Source organism: Mauremys reevesii, linkage group 1, assembly GCF_016161935.1.
Source record: "Mauremys reevesii isolate NIE-2019 linkage group 1, ASM1616193v1, whole genome shotgun sequence".
NCBI classification, from domain to species: domain Eukaryota; kingdom Metazoa; phylum Chordata; order Testudines; family Geoemydidae; genus Mauremys; species Mauremys reevesii.
This window is the reverse complement of record NC_052623.1, coordinates 164,816,725-164,828,346: the sequence shown is the minus strand read 5'-3', so window position 1 is coordinate 164,828,346 and position 11,622 is coordinate 164,816,725. Positions and strand designations below refer to the sequence as shown.

Sequence of the window (11,622 nt, the reverse complement as noted above, 5' to 3'; positions counted from 1 at the left end):
GCTCTACTCAAACAAATATGCCCCATGCAATCTGAGACATCAAAATGAGAGTCCAAGACTCTTCTTTCTTGTATATTCTGATCATCAATTAAGTAGTTAATGTTGCCATTTAAAATATAATCATTAGGCTCTGGCATTAGCATTCCAATGAGATAAGGGCAAGTTACACACTTTAGAGCTATTATTTCAGGCTAGCTGAAAACTCAAGCACTTAGCATTACATTGGTTTGTTTGGTTCAAAAATTGAGGATTTTTCTCATTGCTCTAAGAGCTGGAGATTCCTCTCCTGCCCCCCTTGCAAAAAATAACCCCCCCCCCAAAAAAAAATCAACCAAATAAGGAAACTTAGATTTTGGATCACAAGTTGGGAACATCCATGTGATTGTCCAGCTATAGCAAGCTGGGATTTGGAGGAAGCACTCCCACTGAAGTTAGTGGCAGAACATTCATTAGTTTCAATGGGATCAGTATGAGGTCCTGCATACAGAAGTTTTCCAAGATACCTTATTTCCTTTTCTAACGAAATGGTAACTTTTTGTAACTCAAATTCTTTCCTGACAAGAGTGACGGTATTTTTGTCTGATGTTGAGGCTTTAACTATTATCACTAGTGTTTTATGATGCAATGTGTTAGGATGTGAGCTGGCGACAAATAAAATATTTCAACAACTTCTGGTGATGATTTGTCAGCAAAGTAACATGTAAGTGGAAGAATATTCTCTGTTTAAGATATTTTGGCAGTGGCTTAGAAACAATGCAGTGTACTTTGAGATTTCCTTTGAGTTTAAGAAGATGGACCTGCAGTTTTCTATGAAATTTACAGCAGTTCCATGGGTCCAGAAGAATTTTATTTTTAGTACTGTTAAGAATTGTAATTTTTTAATATTAAAGAACATTAGATGAAGGATAAGAAAGCAATTTAAGAAAAAACAACTAATATTTAAATGGGAACTTGTTTGGATTTTTCTTCATCCCCTACCTTTTCTCCTAGTTTTGGGTAACCCTATCACTTTTAATAAGCCTAATAAGATAGGAAAACAAGGATATTCTTGATATGCAGAAATACATATCTAAAGAAAATCCACTGTGCACTGTATGTCCAAGGCAAGTAAGATACCCATCAGAAAAATTAGAAATGCAATCAGTTTTAGACAACTAAAACCATTTTATTAATATTACTGTACAGTCACAATGCATATACTTGAATTTACTGTGACTGGTCAAAATAGGGTGGGATATTTAAGAGCACTCAATGTTGGCCTAACTCTGCTCCCACTGAATTAAGCCAAACATTGAATGTGTTGGAAAATCCCACCCTCAATGTGCAAGAAAAAAATATAGGGGTAACTGAATGGATTACTTCAGATCCAGAGCATAGCTAAACAAATTTATATGGAAGAATTCCGTTCCCAGACTGAAGTATTTTGTCGTTTAATACTGTAGGTCTCTCTACATTAAGAAATAAAATCATTTCAACAATCATCAATTTGTTTAATAAATAATAATACGTAGCTCTTAAATAACACTTTTCATCAGTAGATCTCGAAGCACTTTATAAATGTCAGTATCATATACATAGTACAGAAGGGGAAACCAAAGCACAGAGTGGTGAAATGACTTGCTCAAGGTCACCCAGCAGGCCAGTAGCAGAGCTGGGAATAGAGCCCATATCTTCTGAGTCCCGGGTCAGTGCCCTATGCCACACAGGTGAACCAGTGCTAACCACAGCTTAATTTAGATACAAATTCATCTATTCCAGTTGTTTAAAGAGTTAGATTTCCTAGCACTGACAAGCCTCTGACTTTTCTTACAATGTGTTTCTAAAAATTATTGTAGTAGTGTCTCATTCTAACTGGGTCTGGTTCCAATTAATTTCTGTTACAAATGCCTTTGTCAGCAAGGAAAAACATTTGGTTTACTTCACTAATGGGAATATCCCTCAATGCAGGGATTGCTTCTTCTTGAGATTTCTTCTGCTGCTGATTTTTTGCAAAGTTATCTGTAGGAAATATGACAAAAGACATTTCACTATTCCATGATTTAAAATGATGGTATAAAATGAAATACTTTGTTTTCCTGCTAGAAATAGTGTTAGACTCCTACACTTCGTCAATATAAAAGCATACTGCTCTGATTTTACATCACATCCAGCTACAATCTAATCCTATGCAACATTTAAAAGAGTGAAATTCGAGAAACAGCCCACTTTTCACATGTTTACAGCATCATTCTGGTTTACTGAACGTGAATAAATGTTGTTAGTAATGTCAGTTTATCTACAGTAGATTTTAACATTCTGCTCCCTCTAGCAAAGCAAGTTCCATAGTGCTGATTCAAGAAAGACTTGGGGCTAAATTCTGCCTGTGGATGTGTGCTGCTGACCCTTTTCATTCTTGACCTCAGCAGCTTTCTATCAAGTCATCAGTCTAGTCACCATCTTTACTGCAGAGTCTACACTTGGCTCTTTCCACTTCAAAGCACAGTTCAGCGGAAGCAAGTCAAAATAAGTCTATGAAGCATGCCTTAAATACTAATTTTGTTGGTTTTCATTAGAAGTGAATGGACATCGGCCAAACGGTGCTGCCAATTGGGACAACTTAGCTTTAGCATAGACTTGGATTCTAATGATCTGGGTAATTTTTGAATTCTCTCATGTTTTTGCTCAGGAAAAGCAGTTATCAGCAAATAAAAGAAATACCATCTTGAGAAAGATGGGAAAAAATTGAGGAAGCCACCTATATTTCAAGCATTCAGAACTGGACCGGTTGTCAGAAATAAAATCCGTGGGAAAGAGTAGCAAACGCTAGACTGTAATGGTTGTTCTAAAGAAGATACATTTGGAAAAAAATAAAACAGTCAAAGGTATAACTTGTAGTTATAACACTGTATTGAAATTAAGTTTGAACAAAATATATAAATTGTTTATAACAGTCTGTAATACGCCAATACATTAAACATAAGTGAAAATTCAAGGCTTGGAATTTGGTTTAGTTTAGTAATGCCAGCAAGTTTACGGTGATTGCCAGTAACTTTTGTTGAAGGCTTAAGAACTAGACAAGAAAATGATCAACTACCTGTAATGGTGTGCATGGAGTTGAGTGGAGCAGTACTCATCATGTTAATACCAAAGAGTAGTATATAGCCAATTCCTAAAGTAACTAGAAGGTATACAGGCAAAGCAACTGCCCAGTACCTGCGGAATAAAATATTTATTTTTAAATGACATTTCACAAAAGAAAGTCTTTAGTAAAAAATTATTTCCAGCTCTACATCAAGCAAGACTGTACAGAAGTAGAAACAAGTATGAATTTAAAGTGGATAGAAAAAATAGTTATCGCCAAAACCACCACACTAAAAACAGAAGACCCTGAAAATGCAGTTTATTAACTAAGGACCCATTATGACCAGTATAGAATAATAGCCAAATAAATGCCTTAGACAGTTTATTTGGAAATTTAATTTAATAAAATTTACCATGATATTTCAGGAAAAAAACCTTAGTTAAACCAAGCTGCCAAGTTACTTTAAGAACATGACAGATGTACTGCACTTCATTTTAGCTTGCTGATAATTTTTCAGAGTAAACTGTTGTTTGTGAAACATTACTTTACATAAATACTGCAGCTGTTTGTGAGGAGAAACATATTAAAATCTCCTTTTTCAAGTTAGATTAAATGTAAAATATTTTAAATGTAAAAGGACACTGGCACAATTTTTCTGGGTATGTGTTTGTTCTTTCACATGTTTAACAGTGAATGAATTTAACCTACTTTTGAGGCCAGTATGTTAGTCCCAATGAGAATAACCAAGATTCAGGAACATACGCCCATACAAGGTATAACACTGTGCAAAAAGAGTAAAAGTTAATAGTTTGATCATAATTGTATAGTTTACATTGTTTTAAGAGACAAATTAATTCTAGATCAATACTTTTAGCACCATCATTACAAAGGATACAAATAAATTATAAAAAATTTCTCTACAGATTCCAAAAAGCATCTAAATAGGTTTACTGAAATACTGCAGAGAATGCTACCATGAACAAACAAACTATGCCATAGGGATGCAAACTTTATAACTGATGATACTTTAACTCTCTTCTTCATATTTGTTTTCTAATTCCAGAATAAAATAGACAAGAATTCCTTGCATTTGTTGATTTTTTAAAAAAAGTTACAAATTTAATTTAAAATTAATTTTAAACATTTGTATTTTAAGAACATTGGTCCAAGGTATTTCTCTAGGTTTTCAGAAATATGCACAAATGACTATGTATGTAGAACTATATGACAGCACTAAACCACAAAGAGTCTAATTCTGCAGTCAAAACTAGCAATCATGTTAATGAGTAATTTGACTACACAAGGATAGCAGGATTTAGCCATTAAACACCCCGCCCCCAACAAACCCAATTAACTCCCAAAATGAGAAGTCTGTGGAGTACCAAATGTTATTTTTAGTGGAATTCCACACATCTTGAATGAGATTTTCTTTTTTAAATACTTCAGTTCTTCACTATAGTATGCCACTTAAGGGGCTATCACAATAGAAATGATAAAATGTAAAGACCCAAAACAGGGATTAGGATAGCATTATACTAGGTACTGTACAACCAAACACGTAATGACAACTCTTGCCCCAGAGAGCTCAAAATCTAGTATTCTGGCAAGTGAGTAAACAAAAAAATGGGGAATTGGTGGGGAAGAATAAAGTAACGGAGTCACACTAGTCCCAACGGTCACAAAACTGAAACAAGAGTTACAACAACCTAGTACTTGAAGAAAAGTTTTTAAACATGCATATTTTATTGAAAATATATTTAGAATGGGAGTAAATTTGGTCTTACCGACTTCAATGCCAATGAAGTAAGTATTAATTCAAAAATATTTCTCAAGAGGAACAGTAAGGTCAATTTTGGCTTAAAAGTTAAGGTATTACAATATCTTAGATCAACAGAACAGTTACTAGCAAGAGGATACAGAAGATGGAATCCCAGAGTAGAGTTTCGTGGGAACACCCTTGGAGTGGAGCCCTCCTTAGCTCCATCCTTGCTGAGCTGCTTGAAATGGGAAGGGTTCTGGGATTCCTACAGCCAGGTGCTTTTCTGTCCCTGAAATCTCTGGTATTCCATTTTTCATCTCCGTCTTTGATATGCTAATTTTGAAGTCCCAGAACTATCAACTGTTGGGAGAGGAGCACTCCTTCGCTATTTAGTTTTCCCCACCCAAAAGCCTCATACTTGCTGCAAGGGAGTATGGACTCTTTGTACTCCACTCCTTACCCAGTGAGTATCTTCAGCACCTTCCTCTGTTGTGGCTCATCATTGCTGAAAGCAGCAGCACAGTGAAACTGACATGATTCTTGTCAGCCTTTATCGAGTATCAGTCCCTATCTTCAGAATTTGTGTTTTGCACCTTTAACTTCTACACAGGTCACAAAGTGCCAACTGTGTACACACATCATATACTGTACATTCAGCCTACTGGAAAGACTTTCAACTAACTCCCTGAAATATAGCTGTCCCCTCAGCACAATCAGCTATGTGGCCACCAGCAGCAGTATCAGGGAGAACAAAATCCAAAAGGATAATACAAGGGAGAACTGACAAGACTTGGATTACACCACAAAGTTGCAAAATGTTTTGAATAACAGTTCAGAGAGACAAGCTTGGGAGGTAATAACTTTTATTGGACCAACTTCTGTTGGTGAAAGAGAGAAGCTTCTGAGCTTGGTGAGAGAGAAGCATTAGATCCAGTTTAAGCTCAGAAGCTTGTCTCTCTCACCAACAGAAGTTGGTCCAATCAAAGCTATTGCCTCGCCCATCTTGTCCCTCTAATATCCTGGGCCCAACACAGCTACAACACTGCAAATAATAGTTCAATCCTTCTTTACAACTAATATAATTTTTATTACTTGAGAAGTATTAACACAGAGTTAATCTTTTTTTTAAACTTCTACATCTTACTAGAGGCACTATTGTACAGTATTCATTTCTGCCTCTTAATACAGCAAATACATGTAGCACTTTACTCAGAAAGCAAACATACTTACTAAAGCCAAACTGGGAGCCTAAGAAAAGAACAAACCCATATATTGCTCTTTCAGGCAATGGGGCTGGAGAGTTTTCAACCATGTTAGTCTTCTTTTTAACTGAGAAAAATAAATTAATTACAAGAAGCTATTAGCTACACATCACCTTAGAGTAGAGTTGCCAACTCTCTAATTGCACAAAACCGGAACTTGCCCCACCCCTTCTCTGAGGCTCCTCCCCCACTCACTCCATTCCCCCTTCCCTCCATCGCTCACTCTCCCCCACCCTCACTCACTTTCACCAGGCTGGAACAGGGGGTTGGGGTGTGGGCTCCGGCTGGAGGTGTGGGCTCTGGGGTGGGGCTGGGTATGAGGGATTTGGGGTGCAGGAGGGGTTCTGACCTGGTGCAGAGGTTTGGGGTGCAGAAGGGGGTGAGGGGCACCACTTACTTCAGATGGCTCCTGGAAGCCAGCATATCTGGCTCCTAGGTGCAGGGGCGGCCACAGGGGTTCTGTGCGCTGCCCCCAGCTGCTGCCCCCACAGTTCCTGTTGGCCACGGTTCCTGGCTAATTGGAGCTGTAGAGCTGGCACTCGGGGCAGGGCCAGCCCCATGGTCGCCCCTGTACATAGGGGAGACACATGCCAGCCACTTCCAGAAGCCGTGCTGAGTCAGGGAGCCTGCTTTAGTCCCACTGCAGTGCTAACCAGACTTTTAGCAGCTTGTCAGCCGTGCTGACTGGAGCCACCAGGGTCCCTTTTTGACCATTCTGGTTGAAAACCGGATGCCTGGCAACTTTACAATAGATATTTTATAGGTTTCCGAGATGTTGAGAAAACTGTGAATATGATATTCCTCTCACTGTCGTCTTCGTTGTGGCTGTGGGGAATGGGAATCAACTAGTTTGTTCCTGGTGCAATGTGGGTAGACCCATATTACTAGTATCAGAGGGGTAGCCGTGTTAGTCTGGATCTGTAAAAAGCGACAAAGAGTCCTGTGGCACCTTATAGACTAACAGACATATTGGAGCACAAGCTTTCGTGGGTGAATACCCACTTCGTCAGGCGTGTCTGACAAACTGGGTATTCACCCACGAAAGCTCATGCTCCAATACTTCTGTTAGTCTATAAGGTGCTACAGGACCCATACTACTAGTGATACCTGTTGCCACGGCTCCTGGCAGGGGAACCTGCAGTCTAACTGGATTAGTAGTTGCTGGCATGGACAAGAGGACGGGGCTTGAAAGAGGCAGTATTTCCTGCTCATCTCAGTACCAAGCACGTTGTTGCGCAGAGGCTGCCCCTGCCGGGTTTCCTTGCAGCGGAGTCGAGCACCCCAAAGACGCCTCACTCCACACTGCGGGGCAGAGCACGGCCCGGGGGTGCCAACCCCCGGCGCCTTTCGGACCAGCCGCGACCCTCCTCGCCCTCAGTGCGGAGACGGGCTGAGAACGAGGCAGGCCCTCGAGTAAATCCAACGACAACGCGACACCGGGGCCTTCGTCCCACCCCCCGCTCCGGGGCACTTCGCCGCGGCCAGCGCCAGGAGAGACCCCGGTGCCTCCCGCGGGGGGCGGGAGCCGCACTCGCCCCCACGCCGCGGGCGCCGGAGGCTCTCGGTGTCCTGGAGGCGGCGAGGTCCGCAGCACTTGGGCGTCTCCTCCCACCCCCGTGAAAACGCCGCGCTCAGTGCGGCCCCTTGACACCCCGGGGGAGCAGCAGCAGCAGCAGCACCGGGCCGGGCTGGCGCCTCCGGGTCTCCCGCTCTGCCCATCCCCCGCTCACCTCCCCCCGGCCTGCTCCGCGCGCAGCCCGGGACTCCCCAGGCCCGGGAGGGAGGAAGGGGGAGGGGCGCCCAGCCCATGACGCATCCAGAGCGCAACGCAACTTCTCTCTGCGCGCATGCGTGGCGACCCGACGGACGTGAGCTGGCGAAGCCGTCGGCACCGCTTCCCGCGGGCGGGGTCTTTCCCAGCGAGCACGAGGAACCGTCGGCGTGCGCCTCTTCCTCTCGCGCAGCCTGTTCCAGGGGCCCGTTTCCCGTTCTCGAATCCCTGACGTCAGAAGGCAGCCAGCCAATAGAAGGTCTGGGAGGAAGTGGCTGTTTTGTGTGAGGTTCGTTCCGCTCGTTGGTGCTGGCGCGGGGCCGTGCGGCTGAGCAGGACGCGGGCGGTGTCGTTGCTCTCGGGGCTCGTCCCGGCCTGGTGAGTGAGCGAGCGAGCGAGGGAGGGAGGGGGCGCGCCTGGGGTGGCGGTTGAACGATTGTTTCTGGGCTCGCGCTGCCCCCACTTCCTCTCCACGTGGCGGGGGGGTCACAGGGCGCCCTCGGCTTCGCCTCCCCCCCCCGCGGTGGCGCTGTCCGCCAGGGGTGCCCCAGCGAGGAGGGGGCAGGAGCCCGCAGTCCCCGTCCGCCCGGGCTCCGGCGAGTCCCGCTCGCTCCCCTCGCGCACCCCAGAGTCCCTGCGGCGGCGCCAGGCCGCGGGGAGAGGCCGCCGGGGCTCTCGGTCGCTGCCGCGTTGGCCTCAGGAGCTTCCGGCGCCCCCGTTTGCGAAAACTTAGGCGAAGTGAACGAAGTGTCACGTGAGGCGGCGAACAGGGGCCCGGCCTCCGCGCCCCGGGCTTCACCAGCCTCAGCGCCACAGGGCGGGCGGGCGGGCGGGCAGCCGTCCCTGGGGTGACTGACCGCCGTGAAGAACTGGCGGTGTCTGCGCTAACGTGTGTCCGTGTCCTGTGAAACGGGGGTTGGCGGCTTAGTTCTGCGAGGGCTACGATCAGCCCTGGTTAGCTTTGGGTCACAAGAGCCAAGACATGAGCGCAGACTGCTTCAGTTGCCCCGTACTGAAATAGACCATGCTTGGGATCTACCCTGTGGTAAAGACTAGGGGTAGGCGCCCCTCTGGGGAAACACGCAGCCCAGCCTGGAGCAGGCTGCCGAGTCAGACACAGGAACTTGGGAATCCTGAACACACAGAGTCTCTGGAATGGATAAAATTGAACCAGGGAGCGGAGGTGAGAGACTGAGCTCTCCAGACCGTGAGTCTATCAGGAAGGCAGCAGTTACAGGGGGGGCAATCTGTCTCACCCTGGCCAAGCTTGGGGTACCTGGGTTAAGCAGAACCTCCATAAACAGGCAAGGGTGGGCTGGGTTTAGGTAGGAAATATATGTATAGGCTTTTTTTTATTTAAAACCCTATTCTCCCTCCATATTACGTTTCTGTGAATGAATAAATCACTTGTTTTTGAAGAACGTGTCCTGAACCACTGTATTTCATATTAGTCACAAGCTCCCAGAGAGGAGTCTAGTTAAATCCAGTTGCACAAGCTGAGCTATACATGACTGGTAAATGAGGGATGTTGTAGCCTGTCTCAAGTGATCCTGTCTAAAGTAGTGTGAATTGTGAGGTTCTGCTCTGGGAGAAGTGCAGGTAGAGGCTTGCTGCTTGGAAGACGTGCCCATGGACAGTTTGCCTCTGAACCAAACCAAAAGCATTTTATGAATTTGTGTTAGTATTCAGTTGTCTGTGATCAGTGAAGAAAGCACAGGCTGTAAAACGCGAACGACAAAGTGTTTTGGGTCAGTTTTGGCATGGAGAGACAAATTTCTGTGAAGTTGACCGTTCTCTGTGGTCCAGTACATAAAACTTTTTTCCAAGTCATGAAGCTTACAAAAATCTTGACAACAGGCTGCTGGTGTGCTGAGGCCACATATGATCATGCTGACCAATATTGTTCCTGTGTTCTCCCATCGGTCTATCCATCTCTTGTCTCTAGTTTTATATTTAGATTGTAAGCTCTTTGGCACAGGGGTTGTCTTTGTTCTGTGTTTGTACAGTGCTTAGTCCTGATCTGTGACTCCTCAAATAATAACACTGGTTATCTGGACTTCTAAACCAAGGGACAGCAACCTTTCAGAAGTGGTGTGCCGAGTCTTCATTTATTCACTTTAATTTAAGGTTTCGTGTGCCAGTAATACATTTTAATGTTTTTAGAAGGTCTCTTTCTATAAATCTATAATATATAACTAAACTTTTGTTATAAGTAAAGTAAATAAGGTTTTTAAAATGTTTAAGAAGCTTCACTTAAAATTAAATTAAAATGCAGAGCCCCCCAGACCAGTGGCCAGAACACAGGCAATGTGAGTGCCACTGAAAATCAGCTCGCGTGCTGCCTTCGGCATGCGTGCCATAGGTTGCCTACCCCTGTTCTAGACAATCCTGAGTGGAAAGCTAAAATTCACAGCTGAAGATCATTTCCCCTCACATTAGGTTATAACTTAATTTTGCAGACATTCTAAGCACTCTCAGAGGAATATACAAATTGATGTTTTTTTTTCTAATGCATTTCTGGCTTTATTTCCCCCCAGGGACATGCGCTATGGAAGTAACTACATTGGACTCAGACTTCAGTGAAGTCACTTTTTATGGTGGTTGTGCTAAACAATGCTGTGAATTGGTAAGTAACTATTAATATCTAAGGGATTGACAGGATGTCTAATGCAGGTTCTTATTTAGGTGGTCTGCACACTGATTTTGTACGTGAATAACTGTCAGGGTGTAGGTTGTTGGGTTTTTTTTTAACTTAAATCATTATACTGGTATGGTACCTAATCAGAACACAGTTATACTTACATGAAGATGATCTATACCAGTATAGATTATTCCCCTTCCACTTTGGGAATAAACTTTATGAGTGTTTCAGAGGGTATCTGGCCCTCAGAAGGAGTCAGGGGCTCTGCTTACCTCTCTCAGGCTGCACTAGGGTGGATGAGGCAACTCGGGTTCATCTGGCTTACTGAGTAATTGGGAGGCATTTAATTAAGCAGTGAAGCACCTGGGTGTGATGATAGAAAGCAATTCCCAGAGGGGATGGGAATCCAATGAAGGAAACCTGGAAAGAATGCTCTTCAGTGGGAGAGTTTCTGGAAGGAAGGGACTGTGAAAGATTAGGCTCAGAGAAACCTGGCTCCTGTGAAAGACTTCAACAGGCAGAAGCCCTGGAAAAGAGAAATTAGACGTTGTCCTGGGGAAAGGTCTTGACCTAAGAGAAGAGACCCTCCCCCAGTTAAGAAGAGGCCCTGGACTCTAGAAAAGGGTTCTATGTCATGAAGGCCTTACTAGTAAGGGACGTGGGACATAACTGGCTTGACAAACTAATACTGACTCAGCCCTTGCACCTACCTACTAGAGATGCTGAAGTGGAGACCTGCTTGTGGGGTATTCCACCTTTTGGGGTTGAATAAACTAGGCCCCTGAAGGGATGATGTTGAATATATGCATCTCATTGGACTTCATAAAACCTTCACTCAGGGAAACTGAGGCAGAGACACAATGGTGGGGCTGCATTGGGCTGCCAGGGGATACTGTAGGGTGAGGGCCCTTGTTATGGTATGGTACTAGAAGTGGGGTATGAGGCCCCCTCCCATCATGGAGGGATGATAACACGGGGCGATGCTTACACTCATCTTGAGTGAAAGATGTCGTATATTCTGGATCTGCAGAAGGAGCAGCAGTGACAACTCAAGGAGCACTTGTCACAGGCTTGGCAGGGAGCCCAGCAGTCCACATAGGCCCAGCTGTCACAGACACTGAAGGGAAA

At 44.3% G+C, this 11,622-nt stretch overlaps 2 protein-coding genes across 8 annotated transcripts in view; one reads left to right on the top strand and one right to left on the bottom strand.

Annotated features, from left to right (window-relative positions):
- Positions 1-1,535: 1,535 nt before the first annotated feature.
- LOC120385977 (phosphatidylinositol glycan anchor biosynthesis class P) lies at positions 1,536-7,949 on the bottom strand. 2 transcript variants are annotated; one of them, XM_039504620.1, is made up of 5 exons: positions 7,813-7,949; positions 6,051-6,149; positions 3,770-3,842; positions 3,074-3,192; positions 1,536-1,998 (listed from the first exon to the last, which is right to left on the bottom strand). In XM_039504620.1, the coding sequence occupies exons 1-5, from the start codon at positions 7,889-7,891 to the stop codon at positions 1,868-1,870; spliced, it is 501 nt and encodes a 166-aa protein (XP_039360554.1). In that variant the 5' UTR covers positions 7,892-7,949; the 3' UTR covers positions 1,536-1,867. The 2 variants fall into 2 exon arrangements, with proteins under 2 accessions (XP_039360554.1, XP_039360563.1); XM_039504629.1 differs by lacking the exon at positions 7,813-7,949 and adding an exon at positions 7,303-7,780.
- A 60-nt stretch (positions 7,950-8,009) lies between these two features.
- TTC3 (tetratricopeptide repeat domain 3) overlaps positions 8,010-11,622 on the top strand; it is a 145,153-nt gene continuing 141,540 nt past the window's right edge. For 3 of the 6 annotated variants that reach the window (XM_039504583.1, XM_039504573.1, XM_039504612.1), the window contains exons 1-2: positions 8,019-8,112; positions 10,391-10,479. In XM_039504583.1, coding sequence (XP_039360517.1) covers positions 10,402-10,479 — 78 coding nt within the window. In that variant the 5' untranslated portion in view covers positions 8,019-8,112; positions 10,391-10,401. Of the gene's footprint in view, positions 8,232-8,441; positions 9,037-10,390; positions 10,480-11,622 lie in introns of those variants that run through there. The other 3 variants (XM_039504605.1, XM_039504599.1, XM_039504592.1) reach the window with 3 other exon arrangements.

What these genes read in the sequence shown, in the direction of transcription:
- LOC120385977 (XM_039504620.1), bottom strand. Translation starts at nt 7,891, where the DNA reads ATGGGCTGGGCGCCCCTCCCCCTTCCTCCCTCCCGGGCCTGGGGAGTC. An exon ending in CTAACATACTGGCCTCAAAA is followed by an intron (nt 3,193 to 3,769) that starts GTAGGTTAAATT and finishes TTTATTCCGCAG; the next exon opens with GTACTGGGCAGTTGCTTTGC. An exon ending in CTCCATGCACACCATTACAG is followed by an intron (nt 1,999 to 3,073) that starts GTAGTTGATCAT and finishes TATTTCCTACAG; the next exon opens with ATAACTTTGCAAAAAATCAG.